Source organism: Oxyura jamaicensis, chromosome 3 (genome assembly GCF_011077185.1).
Source record: "Oxyura jamaicensis isolate SHBP4307 breed ruddy duck chromosome 3, BPBGC_Ojam_1.0, whole genome shotgun sequence".
Lineage (NCBI taxonomy): Eukaryota > Metazoa > Chordata > Aves > Anseriformes > Anatidae > Oxyura > Oxyura jamaicensis.
Genome location: NC_048895.1, coordinates 52127224 through 52151876, shown reverse-complemented (window position 1 = coordinate 52151876; position 24653 = coordinate 52127224). Strand labels below are relative to the sequence as shown.

The following is a 24653-nucleotide window of genomic DNA, read 5'->3' as shown; positions in this document are numbered from 1 at the left end:
TGAATGAAATTACAGACAAATTGGCACATTAAAATCTTATGACATTGAGAGGGCACTTTATCAAGTAGCTATCACATATTTCATTTAACTAACTAACTAAATAAATGGTAAAATTGTTTCCTTTGTAGATTTTTTATGTTGTTGCTTACATTTTGACCATTGAATGTTCTAAACACTGAGACAGCTTTTATAAAATCCTACCTGTGGATCTAGTTTACATCGGAAAAGCATTTTTCTTAAAATTAAATATTCTGTGTGATTGGAAGTCCAGACATATACAGCCAAATGCCTTAAGCATAATCCTCACTTTCCAAATCAAGATTTAAAGAACATCTATTAATACACTTCACAGCCACTCTTCCATGTTTTCATTTTCTACGTATCAGACAGGAGGAGTCAGTAGAACAATAAGTAGCTTTAAAAATAAAAAATAATAATAAAAAAATCTTACACCAGTTAATGTTTTATTTCTGAGGGAGTTCCATGCACTTATTCTGTCAGTGCAAAAGTATTTGCATAGGATAATTTCTTTTACAAGATGTTTACATTTTTAGAAAATATTGGGTAAAGAAACACTTTTTGCTACACCTGGATATTGAATCAAATGTATCTAGCAATAGTCTTTATATTAAAAAACTTCCTAATTAGAGCATTTCATACACATGAAATCTAGTTTTGCTTTCATAACGCATATATTGCAATTGATACATACCATTTTGAAATGTTTCTACATCATACAGTTGTAACAGTGTGTATATCATTATTTTTTCTTCTATTTCAGAGCCTACAGGATGAACTAGAAAAGCAAGAAAATTGTTTACAGAAATTTGGCTCGATGACCAATCAATTGTTAAAACAATGTCACCCACCAGTGACTGAAACACTTACCACCACTTTGAAGGAAGTGAATATGAGGTAGAAAGCGTGTTTATGTTGAACTGTACTTTCAGTGGTAGATTTGCATTTAACAGTGGACTCAGTTTTCCATCATTTTTATTTTTATTACATTTTATGTATTTTTAAATTTATTTATTTATTTTATTCCTTTTGCTGGAGCAAAAGTGTGTCATTTTACTAGTAATAATAAATGTTTTCTCTGGCAATAGATTTGGATCATTAGTTTCAGCAGCTTTGCTCCATGAATGGCTGCAGGCAAATTTGCAACCATGATAATTCTTGTCCTAGAAAATAATACTGCACTTAAAATGTAAGAATTCTGCCTGAAAATTGCATTGCTGTGCATGCCTCAATTTCTCCAGTATTCAGCTTGCAATTTCTAGCTGTGGGAAGAGCATGATAGACTTTTCTATCTAAGATCTAAGCTTTTGCCAGTAGCATGGCAAACTTCCCGAACTTTGAATCCAGGCCATAGCAAGTCTGAAGTTTTATTCAGAGAAGTTACAGAAAGATTTGATTGATCCAAGATTGAAAACTTCTGTGGTGGAAATACTGTTGTATTTGGTTGGGGGTGGTTGTTTGTTTGTATGTTTGCTTGTTTGTTTTTGAAAACACAATCATGCCAAACTTATTTTGGTTCATCTTGTACTAGAAACTGGAAACATGGGGAGATGAGGAAAAAGCTGAGGTGCTTAATGCCTTATTTGCCTCACTCTTTAACAGCAAAAACAGTTCTTCTCTGGACTCCCAGTACCCTGAGCTGGTGGAAGGGGATGGGGAGCAGAATGTGGCCCCCACAATCCACGAGGAAATGCTTGGTGACCTGCTACAGCATTTGGATGTACGCAAGTCGATGGGGCCAGATGGGATCCACCCGAGGGTACTGAGAGAACTGGCGGAGGAGCTGGCCAAGCTGCTTTCCATCATTTATCGGCAGTCCTGGCTATCGGGGGAGGTCCCACTTGACTGGCAGATAGCAAACATGATGCCCATCTACAAGAAGGGCCGGAGGGTAGACCCAGGGAGCTATAGGCCTGTTAGTTTAACATCAGTGCCAGGGAAGCTCATGGAGCAGATTATCTTGGGTGTCATCATGCAGCAGTTGCAGGGCAAGCAGGCGATCAGGCCTAGTCAGCATGGGTTTATGAAAGGCAGGTCCTGCTTGACCAACCTGATCTCCTTCTATGACAAGGTGACATGCTTAGTGGATGAGGGAAAGGCTGTGGACGTGGTCTACCTTGACATATGACAGGCATGTAAGGCATTTGACACCGTTCCCCACAGCATTCTCCTCAAGAAACTGGCTGCTCTTGGCTTGGACTGGCACACACTTCGTTGGGTTAAGAGCTGGCTGGATGGCCAGGCCCAGAGAGTTGTGGTGAATGGAGTCAAATCCAGTTGGAGACCGGTCACTAGTGGAGTCCCCCAGGGCTCGGTACTGGGACCAGTCCTCTTTAACATCTTCATCGATGATCTGGACAAGGGGATCGAGTGCACCCTCAAGCAAGTTTGCAGACGACACCAAGTTAGGTGCATGTGTCGATCTGCTCGAGGGTAGGAAGGCTCTGCAGGAAGATCTGGATAGGCTGGACCGATGGGCCGAGGCCAACGGTATGAAGTTCAACAAGGCCAAGTGCCGAGTCCTGCACCTGGGGCACAACAACCCCAAACAGAGCTACAGGCTGGGAGATGAGTGGTTAGAAAGCTGCCTAGCAGAGAAGGACCTGGGAGTAATGGTTGACGGTCGGCTGGATATGAGCCAGCAGTGTGCTCAGACGTCCAAGAAGGCCAGCAGCATCCTGGCTTGCATAAGAAACAGTGTGGCCAGCAGGTCCAGGGAAGTGATTGTCCCCCTGTACTCAGCTCTGGTGAGGCCGCACCTCGAGTACTGCATTCAGTTTTGGGCCCCTCGCTACAAGAAGGACATGGAGGTGCTTGAGCGAGTCCAGAGAAGGGCTACGAAGCTGGTGAAGGGCCTGGAGAACAAGTCTTACGAGGAGCGGCTGAGGGAGCTGGGACTGTTTAGCCTGGAGAAGAGGAGGCTCAGGGGTGACCTTATTGCACTCTACGGGTACCTGAAAGGAGGCTGTAGCGAGGTGGGGGTTGGTCTATTCTCCCACGTGCCTGGTGACAGGACGAGGGGGAATGGGCTAAAGTTGTGCCAGGGGAGGTTTAGGTTGGATATTAGGAAGAACTTCTTTACTGAATGGGTTGTTAGTCACTGGAATAGGCTGCCCAGGGAAGTGGTTGAGTCACCATCCCTGGAGGTCTTTAAAAGATGTAGATCTTAGGGATGTGGTTTAGTGGAAGATTTGTTAGCGTTAGGTCAGAGGTTGGACTCGGTGATCTTGAAGGTCTCTTCCAACCTAAACTATTCTGTGATTCTGTGAAGACTTTTTAGCCAGAGAAGCTGTGGACACCCCATCCCTGGAAGTGTTCAAGGCCAGGTTGAACTGGGCTTTGAGCAACCTGGTCTAGTGGAAAGTATCCATGCCCATGGCAGGAGGGTTGGAACTGGATGAACTTTAAGGTCCCTTCCAACCTAAGCCATTCTATGATAAGATACTGTATGATTGAAGTTTCAATGATGACTGACAAGATTTTCACTTTATGAGACAATTTTATCATATAATAACAAATGAAAATGCTGTGATTTTTCTTTGATAATGAAATAATGAGACAATTTGATAAAAACAGTACTTTTGAGAAAGCAGTTGGTTTTGGGTGTCATTAAAGCTAAGAATTCAAAGAGGAATTAGACATTTAATTGGATGATGAAACTATTAGGGCTTTAATAAGTCTGGAAGAATTTTAATTTTACAGGGCTTTATGAATTTAAAGATTCTGTGAGAGTTTGGGAGGAAACTGCAGCAGAATAAATGGTTTCATATTTACACCTTTTCTGGGCATTTCAGGCCCTTGATGGAAGTTGATACTGGCAGTTCTTGGCCAATTATGTCTGTTTTGTGTGGTGATCCAAGGTGTACTAAGTGGGAATTGCAGGAGGTTCACTTCAAAAAGTGCACTCCAGCTTTGACCTAAAACAATATGCAGCATCCAAGAAGGAGAACAGATCAAACTTGGTGTGACAGGTCAGAACATCCTGTCAACATATTTCTTGGATTCCTTTTTTTTCTCCTAATGTCTGAATCTTTATTATCATCCAATTTCTTAAAAGACAGAAGACCGCGGGAAACAGCACTGAGGAAGATGGGCAGAGACAATGGAAACAACAGTGAGGAAGAGGGGCAGGTGTAGTTCTTGTGGGCTACCAAGGTTTGATCATTCATCCAATGTCTTCACCAGGTGGAACAATCTTCTGCAGGAGATTGCAGAGCGGCTGCGTTCCAGTAAGGGTCTCCTTCAGCTGTGGCAGAGGTACAAGGACTGTTACCAACAGTGTTCTTCCACAGTCCGTCAACGGGAAGATCAGATTAATGAACTGTTGAAGACTGCAACCAGTAAAGATATTGCTGATGATGAAGTAACCACTTGGATTCAGGACTGCAATGTATGTTCACTTAAGCTTTGCGCTTTACAACAGCTCTGTAAGCTAAAAATCACAACAGGGTGTCCATTACTAAACTACATATTTGGTGTATTGGAAACTTTGTTTTTATTGAAGCATCCCTCAAGTGCAGGAGAGACAGCTTCACATCTGCTACCCAAATCACATGATTTTATTGGACTTATGTGATCCATCTATTCTTTTTGCTATGTTATGTTGCTTTTATCTGAAGTCATCTCTCTGGAGAAGGTGGATAAATTCTATTGTTTAATTCAGTCTTAAGTCACTGCTTATCAAAGTATTTCTTGCTTGGCAAGAATCTCTGCCAAATCCATTGAGCTCCTTATAGTAGAAAGAAACAGGATCCTTTGTCTATATTTCCACAAGTCAAGGCTGGTCACTTTTTCTGAATGAAAAAAGACTATGTGTGTGTTCTTGGTGTCTTTATCCTTCCACATGGAAGAACAGTGTTGACTCTGGAACCTTGAGATTCCTCTGTTTTTGATACTGTGTTCCAGCGAAGCAAGATTTTTTTGTCTCCTGTTATGTGGTTATGTTTTTGTGTGCTTAAGTTCAAGTTAACGTTAAGTGTCATTGATAAGAAAATTTAAATGGCAATTGTCTTAGGGTAAGAAAAACAAATACAAAGCAAAAAATTAACACATTAATGAGCATTCTGAGCATTTGCTGCTATAGTCTGCTGGACAGGAAACTCAAATAGTTCAGTCTGATAATTGCGTTACACAACTTACAAAAGTTAATTTTTAATCCTTCCTAGTAATTCATAATAGGAAGGAAAAAAAAAAAAAAAAAAAAAAAAAAGGAGATCTAGTCAGACCTCAGCTGATCCACAGGGGGGGTTGACACTGCTTAGGGCCAGCATGTCAGTAAATCCAAAGTGTTTTTTTCAACAAGTGTTGCCTCATCAGTAACTGCAGTTTACTCAATGACAGCTGAGTATTCACTTCTTTCTGTTCCTCTGCACATATATAATTCAGGATATGTTTTATTCTGCATATCACTTCCTTCTTATGCAAAGTGACGCACAATATAGTAGTAAATATAAATTCTTCATGTAGTAGTGGTGCTTATTGATTTCATTTCTCCTATATATCAGGGAGGATGGCATAAACTGAGTGTCAGGTTAACTATTCATATATTTATTCAATGTTTTGCCACAGGATCTACTCATTGATTTAAAGACATCACAGGATTCACTGATTGTTCTTCAAGAACTGGGAGAGGAGCTAAAAAGCCAGGTGGAGGCTTCAGCAGCAGCAGCTATACAGTCTGATCAACTGTCTCTGAACCAGAATCTGTCAACCCTAGAACAAATTCTCCGCAAGCAGCAAACAGTACTTCAGGTATTGCAGAGTGTTTTCAGTTCCTGCATCTAATCATCTTGTTGTACTTGAAAACACAATTAGCCAAAAATACTTATGTAAAGAAGGTGGTACTACCTGTTCATCTGCATTTCCCAATCTTCCCTTGAAGCCAAAGATGAGAAAAAAAAAAAAAAAATTGCTCAAGTACAGTATAGGGACCATTGTTGCTGTCTTTGTTCAGACAGCAATAATGCTAATGACTAGATCCACAGCTACTGCTTCCCCAGTGACAACCTCTCTTCCTAGCTTGTTCTTTAGTGGTAAAACAAAGGAGGGAAGATTCTGAACAACTGTGTAGCATGGATTTTAACAGTTCCTGATAACGTCAGTGACCATACTGACACCTACTATTAGTGTCAAAGCTTGTACGTCACATTTTGCTAATTGCATGTGTCACTAGGGACTAAAGGGCAGAAAAGGAGTGGCAGATCGTATTTCATAGGGCATGAAAGTGCATGGATGAGAAAGCAAAAAGGCTGTGGCTTCTGTTTGGGTGACAAGTGGAGTTGTCCAAGAAATCCAGTGTCATCAAGAATGTGCTCATTAATGTGAGATTTTTTTTATTATTATTTGAAATTGCAATAACAGGAACTGGTGGTTCTTTTTTTGACACAGTACATTAAACAGAGGAGTATTTTATATAAGGAAGTTAGAGCAGGCTATGTATTTTAAGTCAAGGAGGTCTTTTAATGTTTTGCTGAAGTGCTGTCCTTTTGCTATGATGAAAAATCCCATTTTCTCACCTGGTGGTGACTTTACAGCAAAAGCTCCATGATAAAAATAATAAAAATAAAAATAAGAAATAAGAAACACTATATCCACAGTCTGTAAACAAAGCAACAGTTGCAGTTGCTCCTAGCCTATACCTCTGTTTGCAAGTCTATAATGAGAATAATCAGGTGCATAACCACCAGAAGGATGCTATGTGGCTAAGTTCTTAAATCATGGGTTCTTTTTTATTCAAGGCTGGAGTCCTGGACTATCAAACCTTTGCTAAGAACCTGCAAGTCCTTGAGGTCTGGGTAACAGAAGCAGAAGAAATACTGAAAGGACAGGATCCTAGTCACTTATCTGATCTCTCAGCAATACAGAGTAGGATGGAGGAACTCAAAGTGAGTAATAAATGCACAGTGTTCATTTTTTATATTGGCCTGGTTAATTTGTAGAGGGTATGCACAAATATTACTCTATACATATTAAAAAACTGTCACTCATTGGAAGCATAAGACTGAGAAATTTAAAGTTTGATGGTAGTCCGGTAGGGATTGATTGTCCATGTTATTCTGCTCCTGAGTAAATAATAAAAGGAAAAACAAAGGATTTGGATTTAAATGAATATCAAATCAAAATAGGAGTGGATATTTTAGCAATTTTTAATTTATAATAATAAAGTTCAATTTGGTATACTAGCCTAACATTCAGTTTAACAAACAAGAAAAAGGCTCACTTTCTTTGCAATATAGATGTGTAGCTTCAAGCACTAGCCTATTTTTGCAGCTCTGAGAGGTAAATATCTAGCTCAGCAATATATGTAAGTGCAATTTGAGTTTACTTCTCTGTTTCTGTTTAAGTGTTCTTCTAGACTGGGACCAAAGAGGCTGAAAACTGGAAATCAAGTCTTTCTTTGGCATAGGGATTGTTTGCCACTTGGTGGCAACCAAGGCTGTTCCAAATTTAACTGAGTGCTAGCTTAGTCTATACTAATGTAATTACTGAACTTTTTGCTTATCACCTGTATTGTTTGTTGCAGAGTCAGATGTTGAAGTTCAGCAGCATGGCCCCAGATTTGGACCGTCTTAATGAGCTGGGTTACAGACTTCCTCTGAATGATAAAGAAATCAAAAGGATGCAGAACCTGAACAGACACTGGTCTCTCATCTCATCTCAGACTACAGAAAGATTCAGGTGGGGATAGCTAAAGATTATTGTGTAGTTTTCTTATATTACAATAGCTAGAAACTATACCTTTTGCAGAGTATAAAAAATATTTCAGATATTTCATTAACCAAAGCTCCTTTCCTTTAATGTACTCATGAATAAAGATAGAAGCCAATGAGTTGAGATGGTGGTTTTGCCATAAATTAGAATTTGAAATAAGGAATATTGGTTCTTTTTAGTGTTGTCTAGATAGATTAAATGATGCAGCTGAATGGGAAAATCAATAGCATCTGATTTATATTTCTGCTGGAAAACTTACTACAAGAGTCAATACTATATGAGAGAGAAGGAGACCTTACCTGAATCCATCTTTCTCTCTTTCTTTCTTTCAGTAAGCTGCAGTCTTTCCTGCTGCAGAAACAGACCTTTTTGGAGAAGTGTGAAACTTGGATGGATTTATTAGTGCAGACTGAGCAGAAGCTGGCAGCAGAGATTTCAGGAAACTACCAGAGCCTTTTAGAGCAACAGAGGGCACATGAGGCAAGTCATCATGTGTATATATATAACTACAACACATACTATTTATACATAGGTGGAACTCACATTCTTTTGGGGAGTAACATAATAGTATGTCTTGAATTATCTAGTGGGTGGCATCCCTGCCCATGGCAGGAGGGTTGGAACTGGGTGATCTTTAAGGTATCTTCCAACCTGAGCTATTCTGTGATTCTATGATGAACTGAATTACATTTGCTTGCACTCTTTGTGGATATCTTAACTTAGAAACAACAACATGCAAATATGTCAGTGATATCCAGTTTTGTGGACGGCTTGCTTATCTGTCTACATTTTGTGTATAATATATTGGGATGCCTCTAACTGCTTGTCCCCTATACTTATTCTACTTCAGATTAGTTTCTACCAAGGGAATCAAAGTTTTATTGGTCTTCCCATAAGAGCAAACTATCCTCATGCACTTTGACCCTTTGTCTTCAGTCCTAACTGGAGATTTCAGTTCTTTCATTTTATTTTGGTTTTGTTAAGTTACTATTAAATTGCCAACATACCTTGTATCTGAAAAGCAAGACTTTTCTGTCAAAGACTGAGTTATATAATTCATCATGCAGCCTCCGTTTGTATTCCTTTTGGTAACGTTTCTGTGGAGAACAAACTGATTTGATCTTTGTTCTGTGCTGGAATCGTTTTTTTGTAGGCCTAATTACAACAAATCAAGAGCTTTTGCTGCAGGGAAAAACTGATTCAGAGTTTTTACTAGAGGATGCTTTTCTGATTCTATGGTGAGGTCAAGTGATGCACATATTTTCTCCACCCATATTGTTACTGCCAAGAATCCTAGTAAAGATCAATTAAGACAAGTCAATTTTCATACCAAAGCTCCCATGTGGCCACAGCAGTTTCAGTTCCCATAACTTTTTCATCTGACCTACCCCAATACTCAGGAAAGATCACAGGGGAGTTGTGTCCTTCCACCCCTTGTGTCTTATATCAGCATAATGTTTGGGTGAACGTTTTTAAGCAGAAAGTAATTCACAATCCTTTTTGCTTGCTTTAGCAGATATTTGCTTTAACATTTAGCTGCATTTGCTTTTGCAAATCTCATCCATTTCATTTCCTCTCAGTGCTGCCAGCATTAAGTGGACAGGGTATCTTTGTAATTTGAGATATCTCAACTCTTTGAGATTTAAATGTCCACAAATCATCACTGTCTAAATAGTTTCCTACTGTTGTATTGTCCACTCACAGTTATATTTTTTGAAAGGGGTTAACAAGGATCTTTTTGCATGCAATTGCTTGTCTTGAGACCTCAGCCTAATTTTCTCCTGAAAACTTGATCTGTTTCAGTTATCTGAAGCAGTTAGTTCAGATAAGTGCTACTCTAGTTTTTGTTTTTTTCTTTCAACTATAAAGTCATCTTTCAGAATTTAGAGAATTAATAGTCAATTATCCAAATACTGCATTTCATCCTAAAAAAAAAGTTGTAAACTGTGTCTTTTTATTAATAAATTGCTTTCCACTCCTGCCAGCTGAAAGGGAAGGTTCAAATCTAAATTCCTTGAGATGACTTTCCAGATTGTTTTGCTTTATTTCTTTGCACATAATGAGAAAATATTATATTTCCACATACATTCCCAGAATGGATATTGGGATGCATCCAGTTCTGCTATCAGCTTCCCAGTGCTGACTCTTAACTTTGCTAATGTTTATTTGAACAGAACCCCAGCTACCTCAGTGGCCTTACTTAGAAATAATTTCCCACTGTTATTTACAAACCTTCGATGTGGATATGGTGCTTTTTCCAAATATCATGAGCTAACACTGTCATCCACATCAGATAACTCTTTAATGAAAATCTTGCAGTCATTCTTGTGCAATTCTCCAGATATCTATCTGCAGACCTGGTAGACAGATATCCTTTGGCCTCCTACAAAGTGCCAATGCACTGAGACAAGCATTTGAGAAAGTGCTGGTGGGGGAAGAAAGAGTTGCTTGCCAGTGCACTTACTGTTGTTTTTTTTTCTTTTTTTTTTTTTTTTTTTTTTGTTTTTGTTTGTTTGTTTGTTTGTTTTCCAATGTGCTTGTATTGTGCGTTTTAATACCTGTCCTCCTTTCCTGCTTCTTCGAATTCCTATTTCTGTGTTGACAGTGATCTACATATGAGAAGAAATTGGAATGGCAAGTGGTCTCACATAACAGAATATCCCTCTTATATACAAAGTTAATATGTATGCACAGAACAAGTGGATGTTGACAAGAATATTTCTGGTTTTGCGTAGGGTTTGAGTACGTCCTCTCTAAGCAGAGTTCTTCATGCTTGATAAGGTTTTATTTCACCTATCCTCTCAGAAAAAGATTTTAAGTAGTCAATGAAAAATCTTTTTTACCACAGAATACAGATATTTCATACAGACAGAATTAAAATGTAAAACCTTTCTTTAACATCCTTGTCTCCTGTACAACAGCTATTCCAGGCAGAGATGTTCAGTCGCCAGCAGATTTTGCATTCAATTATCTCTGATGGGCAGCAACTCCTAGAACAAGGACAAGTGGATGACAGGTAGCCATTCTTGTGTTGTTGTTGCTGCTGGTTATGTGAAGTAATACTTAAACTAGTGGGAGACTAGTAGGATATCATGGTCCTAATATAAGAAGAACTGTTTACTGGGATGTGAGAATTTTATTAATTCTTTGTACATCTTACACCTGCTTTGAGATACCTCAGTAGTAAATTTGAGGGCAAATAATGAAATTTCCATGATTTACTATGAATGTGGATAATCCAAACTAGCAAAAAGTGTGGGTTTCTTTGTATGTTTGGGGGGTGGGGGGGGGAGAGAGAGTTTCTATTTTTAGAAAAAAAGAAAAAAAAGTCTTAGTAATTGGAGCCCTTTGATTCTGCATGTATATGATGTATGGAGCTCTCATCCTCAGTAAGCTGTCATTAGACTTCAGTAGTTTTCTTCTAGTGCTTAATAATCAGCAGCCAAAAAACACATTTCCCTTCCCTCCAATTTATTTAATTAAAGAAATATATCAAAGTATGAAAGCTACCGTGGCTTTTTATTTTTTTATTAATTTACAATAGGGATGAGTTTAATCTGAAGCTGACACTTCTAAGTAATCAATGGCAAGGAGTAATTCGTCGGGCACAGCAGAGGAGGGGTATCATTGACAGCCAGATCCACCAGTGGCAGCGCTACAGGGAGATGGCAGAGAAACTGCGCAAATGGCTGGTGGAAATGTCCTGTCAGCCAGTGAGTGAGCTGGGAAATGCTCCTATCCCATTGCAGCAAGTCAGAGCATTACTGGATGAAGTGCAGGTATGTCCAGTGTGTTGTAGAAAGAAGAAATAATATATCTTTTTATCATCATCATTTAAAATATTCTTGGAAGTACTTTAGATTCATACTATGTGCCTTGAAGAAAGCAGTATTAGGTATCAGTTATTCTTTGAAACTGACATAGCCTCAAAAGCAACACTTTGATGGAAAGGAAGTAAAGAACATGCAGTGATGAACTTAACAAGCTCTTTCTCAAGCTTTGATAGTTTCTTTTTTGTTTGTTTGTTTTGTAACTAACCTCATATTGAAGCTGTCTTGAAACAAAAAACAGTAATCTCCCATTTGAGGAATGTAATCTAGCTAACAAAAATGGGTATCTTTAATGTTTGATGTGATTTTCATGTGAGGTTAATTGTGTCTATTTAGCAGTTTGGTATCTTTTTTAGCCAGATGATACTGTATTATAATACTTATAATAATGCTTATAAGCATAATGTGCTCTTGAGGAACTGTTTCTCCTCAAGATCAATTGAAATGCTGATATGAATGAGGAGAGAGAGAAGTCTTTCATGTCTTTATCTCCTTGGAGAAATTTTCTAATGGTCTGCTGCAGTAAATGACTTAAAAAAAAAAAAAAAAAAAAAAAAAAAAAAAAAAAAACGTAGGGTAAAGTAGGGTAAAGCTGTAGCTAATGCTCAAGTATGCAACCAAATAAAAGTGAATTAGTAAAATACGTTTTTCGGGATAAATTATACTGAATTGATAATTATAATTAAAAAGACAAAGTTGACAGAAATCCATTTATATTTGCAGCTTAAAGAGAAAGTTGTTCTAAGGCAGCAAGGGAGTTATATCCTTGCTGTGGAAGCTGGGAAACAATTGCTGCTCTCTGCTGACAGTGGAGCTGAAGCAGCCCTGCAGACAGAGCTTACAGAAATTCAGGAGGGCTGGAAGATAGCTAGCACCCAACTGGAAGAACAGAAGAAACAGCTTGCTTTAATACTGAAAGTAAGTTTATAATTTCTTCTGTACCTTTCAGCATGTTCACAGTTTCTCACTCTGAACCCTGATAAGACAAGTGTTCTCAAGGGATGAGTACAAATACAGGAATTTAATGTATACTGCATTACCATTTCATTTGACTACCTCTGATTTTCAAATATTTAAACTAGAAGAGGTCATACTTTGGAACAGGCTTATATATTCCTTGATATCTTTTAATCGATATTTCCACATCACTGCTAATAAAAGATATTCCCAACAATCCTATTTTCAACATAGAGCAAAAATGTATTTTATTTTGCACAATGCTGGTTGTTTTTTATACATACTGTATTGAAAATTGTATCTGCCTTATTTCTTCTAAGTGCCAATGCTGAGATTTCCCTAGCCATCTGATAGATGGTGCTTCCTTTAGGAGTCTCAAGTATTTGCTTAGGTTGTGCACCAAAAGGGAGCATTTAATTTTTTTTTTATTATTATTTTTTTAAAATGTAGGCAGCATCCAGAATGCCTGCTAACATCATTTTAAGTACTGAAGATGGTAGTCCAGGATTTAAATTTGGTCTGTTTGTTTTTCCCTTTTGTTCCTTCCATGCAGGATAATGAAAATTGGACTTGTGTATATTAATAGGTCAAGTGCTTTTAGAACAGTTTCAGAAGTTTAATAGAATTCCACAATTACAGACACTTTAGTTTTGTTTGTAAATAGCAAGGAGCAAAGCAATGCAAGAAAACTAAATATTATTTTGGAAAAGTTCAGATAAGTAAATTTTTCTTCCTCTTTCAAGCCTTGTTCCTCCTACCTCTGCTTCTAGTTGAGGAATTACATCAGGAAATTTTAGTCACAAAAGCTTATATCCAGGGAAACTAAAAGTTCTGGGGTATTTTGGCCAAACAAAATATAGAACTTGATGCTTGAAACTGAGGAAGTAGGGAAATTACCACACAAATTGCATAAATCATCCCACAGATATCCCATTGTGATGGTTTTGCTCGGGTGGGCGACCGAGCTCCACCACAACCTCTCTCTCACTCCCCCTCCTCAAAGAGGAACAGGGAGAAAATATGATGAAAGGGGATCAAGGGTTGAGATAAGGACAAGGAGATCGCGCAGTAATTATTGTGATGGGCAAAACAGAGTCAGCATAGGGAGACAGTAAGATTTATTGCCTATTACGAATGAGCTGGAGAAGTGAGAAACAAAGGAAAGAAACCCAAAGCACCTTCCCCCCTTTCCACCCTCTTCCACCTCCTCCCCCCGAGCGGCACAGGGGAACGGGGGAATGGGGGTTATGGTCAGTCTATAGTAATTCTTCTCTGCCGTTCCTTCTCGGTCACTCTTGCCCCCTGTGCTGTGGGGTCCCTCCCACGGGATGCAGTCCTTGCTGAACTGATCCAGTGTGGGCTTCCCACAGGCAGCAGCTCTTCAAGAACTGCTCCAGATATGGGTCCGTACCACGGGGTCCATCCCTCGGGAGCAAACTGCTCCAACCTGGGTCCCCCACGGGCAGCAGCTCCTGCCAGGTCACCTGCTCCTGCGTGGTCTCCTCTCCACGGGCTGCAGGTCCAGCCCGGAATCTGCTCCGGCAGGGGTCTTCCACAGGCCGCAGTCTCCATCAGTGCAGGTCCACCTGCTCCACCCTGGTCTCCTCCACGGGCTGCAGTGTGGAACCCTGCTCCCCCGTGGTACTCCATGGGCTGCAGGGGGACAGCCTGCTTCACCATGGTCCTCACCACAGGCCGCAGGGGACTTCTGCTCCGGCACCTGGAGCACCTCTCCCCCTCCTTCTTCACTGACCTTGGCACCTGCAAGGCTGTTCCTCACTCCTCTCACTCTCCCAGCTGCTGTGTGGCGCAGCGTTTTTTTTTTTTTTTCCTGTCTTAGATATGCCCTCACAGAGGCGCAAACATCACTTACTGGCTCAGCTCTGGTCAGTATTGGGGCCCTTACCAAACATGGGGCAGCTTCTAGATCCTTCTCACAGAAGCCACCCCTATGGCCCCCTGCTACCAAAACCTTGCCACATAAACCCACTATACCCATAGATAACCAAACTTCATTATATGTTGCTACCTTGGTCCTAGATACATGACTTTTCAGTAGTCTTCTGACAAAATGAGAAGTATAAGAGTATATCTTGCATTAGAAGATCATAACCTACTGTCATGTAAGGCCATATTACTTATTAAGGAGAGAAGAAAGAAGACACTAAAGAGAAGGTTCTTTTTGCAAGACCTGTTATTTATAATTCTCCATCCTGAAGACGATCATGAAATACTGATATAGACTGGAAAAAATGGAAGGGGAGAAATACTAAGGCAGTGACAGAAGGATAATATTTTCAAATAGACAAGTTCAAATAAGTTTCTGTATTTCCTAGTATAATACAACCAGCATTCTTAAGGGTTGACTCGCTTATTACAGATTTTTCTGTGTGATTACCTTTTCAATAGGCTTTAACAAACAGGTGAGATGGGCAAAGCTATGCTGTCACAGGACGGTTGGTGGGTTTTATGATATTGGAAGCATTTAGAATTTTGGAAAGTATACAAGCACTAAAACTAGAGGTAATTGCCAGGACCAAAATTTGGAGGAGGTACTTCAGATACTTTGATCTGACCTGAATTTGCAGTAACTTCAACATTTATTTTTTAAATTTTTTTCTGGAGCTTGATGCGTCAGACATTCCAGAAAGGAAATGGAAAATAATTTGGCTTGATGCATCAGCCATTCAAGAAACGAAATTGAAAATAATTTGGGGAGTTAAAGGCTTTTCTCAAAGGATGGAGTTGTAAATAGACAATACTATAATAACAGGAGGCTTTGACTCATATATTACTGCTAGTAAAGACCTACATCAAAACTAAACAACAACAAAAAAGATACGACTGTGCATATGACCCAAGCTTTAAGACTCTGAGTATTATTTAAAGGGGAAATTCAGTGCTTGCTATTGTTATGGAAATGTGTAGTGGTTAGTCAGTCAAATCAACCAACATAAGTATGAGAAGTATAATCTAGATCTGAACTGAAGTCTATTGAATATTTTGCCTTCAGGACTGGGAAAAATCTGAAAAGGGCATAGGAGACTCCCTGGAGAAGCTAAGATCATTCAAAAAAAAGCTTTCTCAGCCTTTGCCAGAACACCATGATGAGTTGCACGCAGAGCAAATTCGTTGCAAGGTAAAGCACTTGTTCTCTGCTAACTGTTGTCTCATATTTGCATGCTTTTTTGTGCAGTAACCTCTTTAGGCTTTACATCACTGACTGTGCAAACTCATCACGTATCACTGTGATAAGTTAAAAATCTATCCATGTAACATATGAACTGTATAATACCTGAGTGATCTCATTATGATGTAAAACCTGCAGGGTATACATAGAACTGATCAAAGTGAGATTAGAATAGGGTCTGAAAAGTACTGTAGAAACCACAAGTAATGGTATGTTTATACAATATAAATTTTTGCTTCAAATTTAAGCTCATGGTATTTAAGCACTCATTTTAGTGCTTCTTATCTGAGGTTGAGGATCTTAGATAACATTTTATGCTATATTTCTTGCAGTAGAAAAATGTGGTACAATTTGAAAGTATTTTCACTACAGAGAAGTCAAAATCAATACTTGAAACTCCCCAAACTCTTTGAATTTGAGAGACATTTGAGTGTTATTTTAGTTTGTGGCTATTTGTTACAAAGCTGATGTATCATACTCTACTGGTGTTGAAAATAGTGGAACATATGGGGTTGGTGTATTCTTTTTATTTTAGATAGAGCTGAAGTAGTCCAAATGGTGGGTCTGCTCATATATGACATTAATTCAATGAGATAAGAATGTTCATCTTTGTGCATCATCACCACATTCATTTATTTTTGTTTGTTAGCAAACTGTTTTTTTTTTTTTTTCCTTATGAACTTCTTTTAAGGAGTTAGAGAATGCTGTTGAAGGATGGACAGATGACCTTGCACACCTCGCTCTGCTGAAGGAGTCCCTGTCTGCATATATCAGTGCAGATGATATTTCAGTCCTCAGTGAGCGAATAGAGCTTCTGCACAGGCAGTGGGAGGAGCTGTGCCATCAGGCAAGTATAGTATTGAGCTCTGATACAAGTATGCAGACTAAAAAGGTATTTGAGGTATATTGAATGCAAGTGGCAGATTTTGGAAAAGATGCATATAGGCACAGGTAATGTTCAAATTTGAACTCTTGCTGGATCAGGGATAATATCCATTGAAATGTTTCCTTTAGTTACTGCTTATATTTTTATATTTCTTGAACTTTGCCATGCCTATGAGGTCATATTTAAAACAACAAAAAGTCATACTGTGTGTTGTGGGACTGTGGCATGGGGAAAACAAAATTAATACAGTTTACCATGGTTTTGTGGTGCAGCTGTGCACAGAAATGATGTCCTCTCTCAGCTCAGCATTACTTTTACACCTTCAGTTCTGCTGACAACCTCTCCTTCAGATTTAGTGTCTGCAGTTCCCTTATTCTGAGGGTGACTTACTTGGCCGCACAATGAGATGAAGTGTATTGCTTGATTTTTCAGGTACATAACCTGAGAGGGTGACAGAGCACAGGAACAGGTTGTCCAAAGATGTTGTAGAGTCTCCTCTAGAGATATTCAAAACCTGCCTGAATACCATCCTGCACAATGTGCTCTGGGTGATCCTGCTCGACAGGGGGCTTGGATCAGAGGTTCCTTTCCAACCTCAGCCATTCTGTGATTCTGTGATCGTGCTATTAGTGTATTTCCTGCATCCTTTTTGCATTTAGAGATGCAAATAGTGGATTTTCCCTCACCCAGCTTTTCAGATTAGGATAATGTTATTTCTGTGGTTTCGTAGACGTCGCAGTGCATACCAGGGATATTGTGGAAATAGTTACATCACGTAAGTTTCCTATGAAGGCCTCAAAACCACCCTCAAAATAGAAAAAGTGCTTTACAGTTAACAGTGCAGAACTTCTTTAAAGTTAATTGCATTTGAATGGGTACATCTAAACATGGGTACAACTAAACATGGGTACATCTAAACTATGGTCTACTCACTGTACATGTATTTATAGGAAAGGAGGCAGCCAAGTAAATAAGTTTTGTACATACTAAGTGCTTCAGGATGTAACTCAGTGCGACATTGTGTTCAACCGTTGCTTATTTCCGGAAAGTTGTCATCAAATTTAAAACCACAAAAGGGAAATGTTGAGATATGCTGTATACTACTGTTAAACCTAACATGGTAGTCAAAGAACACAACAATCACATTTGCTTATGAAAGAGCAGATGAAGTCTCCATATGCTCGGCTGAAATGCTGATATAAAGTCAGGAGCAATTCAGAGTACAATGAGAAGGAAATAAGTGATGGCTCAAGTGTCTGAAACTACAGAAACGACTGCTGCTCACCCTCTGCTACTATTTTGATTTCATTTTTCATCCTTTTCCTGTCAAGGATGGACTATTACTCATTTCTTAAACTTAGCAACACTTTTCTTTGTTTGTTTTATGCCTATTCCTCCTTGTCAGGACATTGTCCTTTGGAATCTCTGAAAGTGTCAGCGATTCAGGAGAAATAGTCATCTGTGGAATGAGTGTATTGAGACTTAAGTAGAAAATTGCATATGCTATTTTAGATTTAAAAAAAAAAAATGTAGTGTATCTTTGATTTAGCTTTGTGCTCATGCACAAATCATGAAGTCTTTTGTAGTTTGGCCTATACTATATATATATGTATATATATATTTGGTCTTGGTCAAGCATTTATACCTTCCTTTTAATTAATCTCAGACTTAAAGAAACCATTAATATACCTTATTGCATTTTATAAGTAAACAAAAATTGTAAGAAAATTATTTTCCCCTTCTAAGGAAACCTTAGAGACATTATGAAACAATATATTGACATAACACTAAGCATAGTACTTGGATGTGTCCCTCTATGCAACTGGATGTAACTAGCAAGAATCCTGAGAATAACACTTATCTCTAAACTTACAAAGAGTCATGCAAAGTATTTGCAGTACAACTCCAGTTTGCTGTAATAGAAGTAAGTGGCTGGAGTTCATCTGCAGGGCCAGAGGAGTTCACACCGAGACAAAAAGTGCTTCAGCTATCTCTTAAATTAATGTACTTTTATTTATTTATTTATTCTGTTTAAATGTTTTAAGGTCTCCTTACGTCGACAGCAAGTTAGTGAGAGACTGAATGAGTGGGCTGTCTTCAGCGAGAAGAACAAGGAGCTCTGTGAGTGGCTGACACAAATGGAAAGTAAAGTTTCTCAAAATGGTGACATCCTCATAGAAGAAATGATTGAGAAACTTAAAAAGGTATAGTGCAATTACAAACTGTTTTTTTACCTCTTGCTTGGTTTGTGTTGCAAAGATACTGAATTAGCTGAAATAGAGATTTTACCTGTTTATAAATTCCAGTGCATATTTTTATTCTGTCACTTCGCAGCTTTTTCCTGTCTTTTTTAAGGTGGGACTATCCAGGGTACCAGAAAATTAAGTGAATATAAAGTCTAAGGCAACTGAGTGCTTTACTGTGCTTTACTAAATGTTCAGTCAGAATTTACTGCAATGACTTTAACTCTAGCAGATGTATTTATAGAAGGGTCTTTTTGTTTGGTCAGTTGGTTGATTTTTTTTTCATTCTTCTGGTAAGGTTGTTCGTGGTTATACCCTAATATTTAAGAGATTGGCTCTCTACTGTACCAGTCACCAGAAGAACACAAACACATTAACATTCACTTGTATTTTTGTATGGTACTTTAAGAGCAGAATGCATTCAGTATTTGTAATCGGATTGCTCTTTTCTGTCCAGGATTATCAAGAAGAAATTGCTGTAGCTCAGGAGAACAAAATCCAGCTCCAGCAAATGGGAGAGCGACTTGCTAAAGCCAGCCACGAGAGTAAAGCATCAGAGATTGAGTACAAACTTGGCAAGATCAATGACAGATGGCAACATCTTCTGGATCTTATTGCAGCCAGGTAAAACACTTGTTTTGTTTTAAATTAAGAATCTTAAATTAAAAATCAAATTAAAATATTTTTATTGCTTGCCTTTTCATTATAAAATGTGAATGAAGTTATTCTCAGCAATCAACACATTAATGTGAAATTTACTTTCCTGTTTGCCTTTGCATTATTTATTCTGACATTATTTCTTCAAGTAAAAAAGAGACAATTTGAAACTTTATCTGCTAGAATGACACAGGGTTGGTTGCAGCCAGATTTAATTGAGCTTCTTCACTTCCGTCTTACTTCAGATGAGTGCTTAAATCTGGATAGAAATGTAATTAAAATAAAAATAAAAATGTTGGCATAGCAATGCAAACAGTGCAGCTATTGTTTTGGCTTGAATTTTCAGAAGAGCAGTTCTAAAACTAAGCCTGCTCAATTAGTTTTTGACTGATGGAGAAAAGTAACTGAAGGTAGACATATTCACATTGGACTTAAATATTCTTTTTTATCAAGGTGAATAACATAAAAGCAATTTTCATACCTTAAAGAAATACAGGGTTGTTGTTTGATATGTGAAGAAACTGGCATATTTGTTTCAACATTTTCTGCTCTGAGTCATTATACAACTTCCTTTCTGTTACAGGCAATAATTTTGGCATGGTTTTGTATAAGTTCATAAAACGTATACTCTGTATTTTACACTTCTGTGATTTAAGGATATATGAATTAAGAGTATTTCAGTCTTGTTTGTAGCAAAAGAGTTTGCTTTGGTTTATGTTCTTTTTTTATTTATTTATTTATTTATTTTTCTTATGCGTTTACTGCATTCCTGCTCTGAAATCTTTAAGATTGACAGCAGTAAATTTTATGTAAGCAGAAGCATTCTGGTGGCTCCAGCTACTTTTACAGCATTTCATTTTAAAGTAATGAAAGCTGTATAGTTTCAGAACAGTCAGGAAGTGGTGCATTACGGTTGAGGAGCCTGCTTGTTTTAGAGGATGTGATACATCACCAGTTGTTGATCATAACATATATTTGTTGTATATTATTCGTGTCTTCTCAAACACTTCCTCAGACAAATTTTCAAGTGTTATGTTCAAATCATACCTTCAGGAAGTTTTGAGTGAAAAGCAGTGACATTCAGAAACTATAAAACAGGTCTTTAAAACATCTGTGCTGTCTATTCAGTATTAGAGATTAATGTCCTATATAGTATCAGGGAAGGGTTCAGGATTTGGTGTTGTTATTGGTTTGTGGAGAGGAAGGAGATATACAAACTTAAACTTACATAAACTTATCCACTTAAACTTTTTCATTCTGTTATCATGAAGCAGGGTGTCAAGTCCTAGCACTAGACTAATGTATGTGAAGTATTTACTTACTTTTATTCCCAGAACATTTCAACTAAGCCTTCAATTTAGCCTTCTTAACTAATTTACTTCTTAATTATGGACTAAGTACAGATTGTGAAATGAGTGGCTGGGGAACAGTTTATCAGAAAGGGATCTGGGTGTGCTGGTTGACAGGAGGCTCAAAATGAGCCAGCAGTGTGCCCTGGCAGCCAAGAAGGCAAAACACATTTTGGAGTGCATTAAACAGCACAGCGATATGGTCAAAAGAGGTGATTCTCCCAATTCATTTAGCATTGGTGCAGCCTCACTTGGAACATTGTGTGTAGTTCTGAGCTCCTTAACTTAAAAAGAATGTTAAGGTCCTTGAAAGCATCCAGAAGAGGGCAACAAAGCTGGTTAAAAGGCTGAAAGTCACGCCCTTTGAAGAGCGGCTGAGTACACTGGGTTTGTCAAACTTTTAGAAAAGGAGGTTGAGGGGTGACCTCATTGTTCCTGATGAGTGTAAGTGGAGAGGGAGGTGCTCATCTTTTTTACCTAGTATCTAGAGACAGGACGTGTGGCAATGGTTCAAAGCTGCACCAGGGAGGTTCAGACTAGACATTAGAGAAATCCTTACCCAGAGGGTAGAACAGGCTTCCTAGAGAGGTGGTTGATGCCCCATGCCTGTCCATGTTTAAGAAGTATCTGGATAATGCTTTTAATGATAAGTTTTGACCTTGGGTCAGCCACAAAGTATACTGACAGTTGGACTCAATGATTGTTGTAGGTCTCTTCCAGCTGGAACTGTTCTACTCTATTTCATTCTAACCAGCATGAACAGCACTATCATATGCAGTTGTACAACCCTTTCAGTTTCCAGACCTTACTTAAATTAGGAAAAAAAAAAAAAAAAAAAAAAATTGAATGTTGCATTTCTGAAGTTGGGAAGTAAATAGTGGAGAGGTTTGATGCTAAGTTATAGAGATTTTGCTAGTTCAGCTGTAGCTTAGGCTGATAGGAGTTAAAACCTGCTTAACTACTTGAACAAAATTTTTTGTATTCCCCAAGCTGATTTTTAGAAGACTACAGAGGCGCTTTCAAATACCTCGTTATATATTGAAGTATGTTCCTATATTGATATTTTTGAGTTTGGAATATGTCATATAACACAAGTTTTGGCTGCACTCAGCTAGTAAATGTAGATTAATTGTTCCAGTGTCAATAATAAAAAACACCTTTTAATATTCTGAATATCCTTGGACCATAATCTTTGATAGCATTAATGAAATATTTTAGCCTGCACATTTTTCTGTAGAGCCACAGTCAGCCTTTGCTTGGAGCATTTTACTTGGTATTTTTTTTTTGTTTTGGTTAGTTTTTCCATACAGGTGTGAACTAACAGAAAGTGCTCAAAAAAATCTTTAGTAATATAGTATGATAATATGAGTACAATCTGTATCTTGTTTTTATGCTGGGTGGTAGAATTTCTCTTTCACTTGTAAAAGTCTTTATTTGTCATGTTCTGTTTTGTTACCTACATTTTTATTTGCCTCTCCATTTTGAGGAGGTCTGTAACTGAAGAAAAGACAGCTACAGAAAGGTAGTTGTGTCTCTTCATCAAAAATTTCTATTTCTGTCCTTCTAGGAGATTTTTATCCTTTCAAATGTATTTATTTGATAGGTCAGCCTGCTGCACAAAATGTTACTTATGTTCACAGCCAGTTAGCAGTGCTTTTGCTGTTACTGCTCAGGCTTTGCAAGGAAAGTAATATTGTATGGTGTCTTTTTTTCCTCCCTTCCCCTTGCACTCATGGCCCACATTCCTGGAGATCAAGCTTGGCACATGTTGATGAATGCAAGTTTTATTTAGAAACATGACCACTTGTCACCATTCAGTCTCATGTTATCAAGCAACGTCTGCTAACATTTGTTTGGCATGCAACATTTTCTGTACAGTACTCACCAGCAAAAAGGAGTTTGTCCCCTTTCCTTCCCCCATACAAAGCACAGTGTTTGCAAGCTATTGGAGTGGAAGTTCTTTTTAATGCTGGAAAATTTCATGGTGGTGGCAGAGGATTTGCACGCTGTGAGGATGGCAGAAGACGGCAATGTGGATTCAGATCTCCCAGACTGTAATTGTGATATCACAAGGCAGGCAGCTATTTTTGTTTCCTTTTGATTGATACAGTTCTTTCTGAAGTCTTGGCTTGCTGAGAAACTGTTAAAAATATTGATATGTAGAAATCACTGCCTTAGCTAGAAATGCCTGTTTTCTGCTCTATTTAAAAGTAATTGACAGTGATAATGATATACTTTGTTTTACAGCTAGAGCTTTTGGATCCCAGATTAGCTTTTTGTAACTAACGCAGACTTGCAACTCCTAAAATGTCTTTGCTGTCTGAAAGAAACTGTTGACTCTTTTTACTGGTGTTTTTAAATACAAGTGTATACACATGTGAGAGAAAGCAGACTTAATGTCTGCTCACTGTGTCATCAAAGGGGCATGGCTACAAACAAAAAGCACAGAAGGAAAGAGGCTGTAAAGACAATGTCAGACAATTACATACTGGAGTTGATTTGGAGTTGATCTGTCCAGTACATATCCTGTAACTACATGAAACTCAGCCTACATTTTTTTGCATTTATGAGTGAATTTCAATTTTTCCCTGTTCACAATATCTTCCCTAGAAGTTCTGCTGGTTATGTTCATAGTTCTATAAATTTATCCGCTGAAAGGGGAAGCTGTGATCTGAAGAACAGCTATAATTTACAGTAATACTGCCATTGTGCACATTTGTACTGTAATTTGGACCTTACATCTTTTTTAATCATAAACTGATTTTAATACTGATTTTAATAGTGTTTTTTTTAACTGTTTCATAGAATTAAATGCTTCTTGAAACTTCAGTTATGAGTATGTTTTTTTTCCACTTTTCTGTTTACTACTGGCTTTACACAGGTTTAGCTAACATAGGCTTACTGTCTGTTTTCATGTTCATTTTAAGTTTAACATTAGTATCCAGCTGTCTAAATGACTAATGCAGTAACTATGAGTTCTATATGATGCATTGTTATGTATTTACAAGGCTGTTCCTGTTCTTGTTTAAGTGTAATCTCAAGTGGTCTAGTTTAGGACTGTTTGAATGAAAGGCATTTGTGTTTAATTTCAGCTCCAAATTGTTCTGCCATTGCCCTTTCTACATGTAAGATAAACATCTGAAAGTTACTTTCTTGGGGAGTCTGAGGTACATTAATTGAACATTCAGATTTAGAAATGAGTTTTCTTCACTAGACCATAGAAAAAGTTCAATTCTGCAGCATTTTCCTTTCTGAAAGTCTTAAATATTTGTAAAATGTAGTGATACAGATGTAGATATATAGATATATAAAACAACCTTTGAAACAAACATGGCATGAGTTTGAATGTGGTGTCTTCGTTATCAAGCATGGAAGTTATCTCAAATCTCTTCAAGTAACATGCATAGTGCTGCAACAAAAGCATGAGATGTTTATCAGAATAATTAACTGTTTAAACATAACCTTGTAAATGAAATCTCAAAAGATCAAAAATTACAGTTGGCTAGGAGTACCACGTATTTGGATGGTTTCTAATTTGACCTTTGTCTCTAAGTAGAGCTTTTAGTTTCATTTTTGGTCTTCCAGGCCCTGCCATTAACATAGAAATTTTGAGCTGTTAAATTTTCAAGGGGAAGACAGTTTTTTCTTGCATATGCATTATGTAATTATTTGTACAAAGGCACAGTGTTCAGTGAGATTAAGAACACATGCATCTTGCTTGCTAAAATTCAGAAGAAAAGCTGTTAGACATGCTGGATGTCAGAGTAAATTTTCAGAACAGCTGCAGTCACAGCATGGTATTTCAGCATATTC

General features: G+C 38.0%; 1 protein-coding gene across 14 annotated transcripts in view; it reads left to right on the top strand.

The window, feature by feature from the left end:
- The window catches only part of SYNE1 (spectrin repeat containing nuclear envelope protein 1), a 301148-nt gene that overhangs the window by 241191 nt on the left and 35304 nt on the right, over positions 1 to 24653 (top strand). For 13 of the 14 annotated variants that reach the window (XM_035322952.1, XM_035322962.1, XM_035322953.1 and 10 more), the window contains 13 exons: positions 782 to 915; positions 4204 to 4408; positions 5587 to 5769; positions 6756 to 6902; positions 7541 to 7695; positions 8061 to 8208; positions 10650 to 10744; positions 11273 to 11507; positions 12282 to 12476; positions 15529 to 15654; positions 16397 to 16552; positions 18637 to 18795; positions 19292 to 19458. In XM_035322952.1, coding sequence (XP_035178843.1) covers positions 782 to 915; positions 4204 to 4408; positions 5587 to 5769; positions 6756 to 6902; positions 7541 to 7695; positions 8061 to 8208; positions 10650 to 10744; positions 11273 to 11507; positions 12282 to 12476; positions 15529 to 15654; positions 16397 to 16552; positions 18637 to 18795; positions 19292 to 19458 — 2105 coding nt within the window. Of the gene's footprint in view, positions 1 to 781; positions 916 to 4203; positions 4409 to 5586; positions 5770 to 6755; positions 6903 to 7540; positions 7696 to 8060; positions 8209 to 10649; positions 10745 to 11272; positions 11508 to 12281; positions 12477 to 15528; positions 15655 to 16396; positions 16553 to 18636; positions 18796 to 19291; positions 19459 to 22766; positions 22914 to 24653 lie in introns of those variants that run through there. The other variant, XM_035322961.1, reaches the window with a different exon arrangement.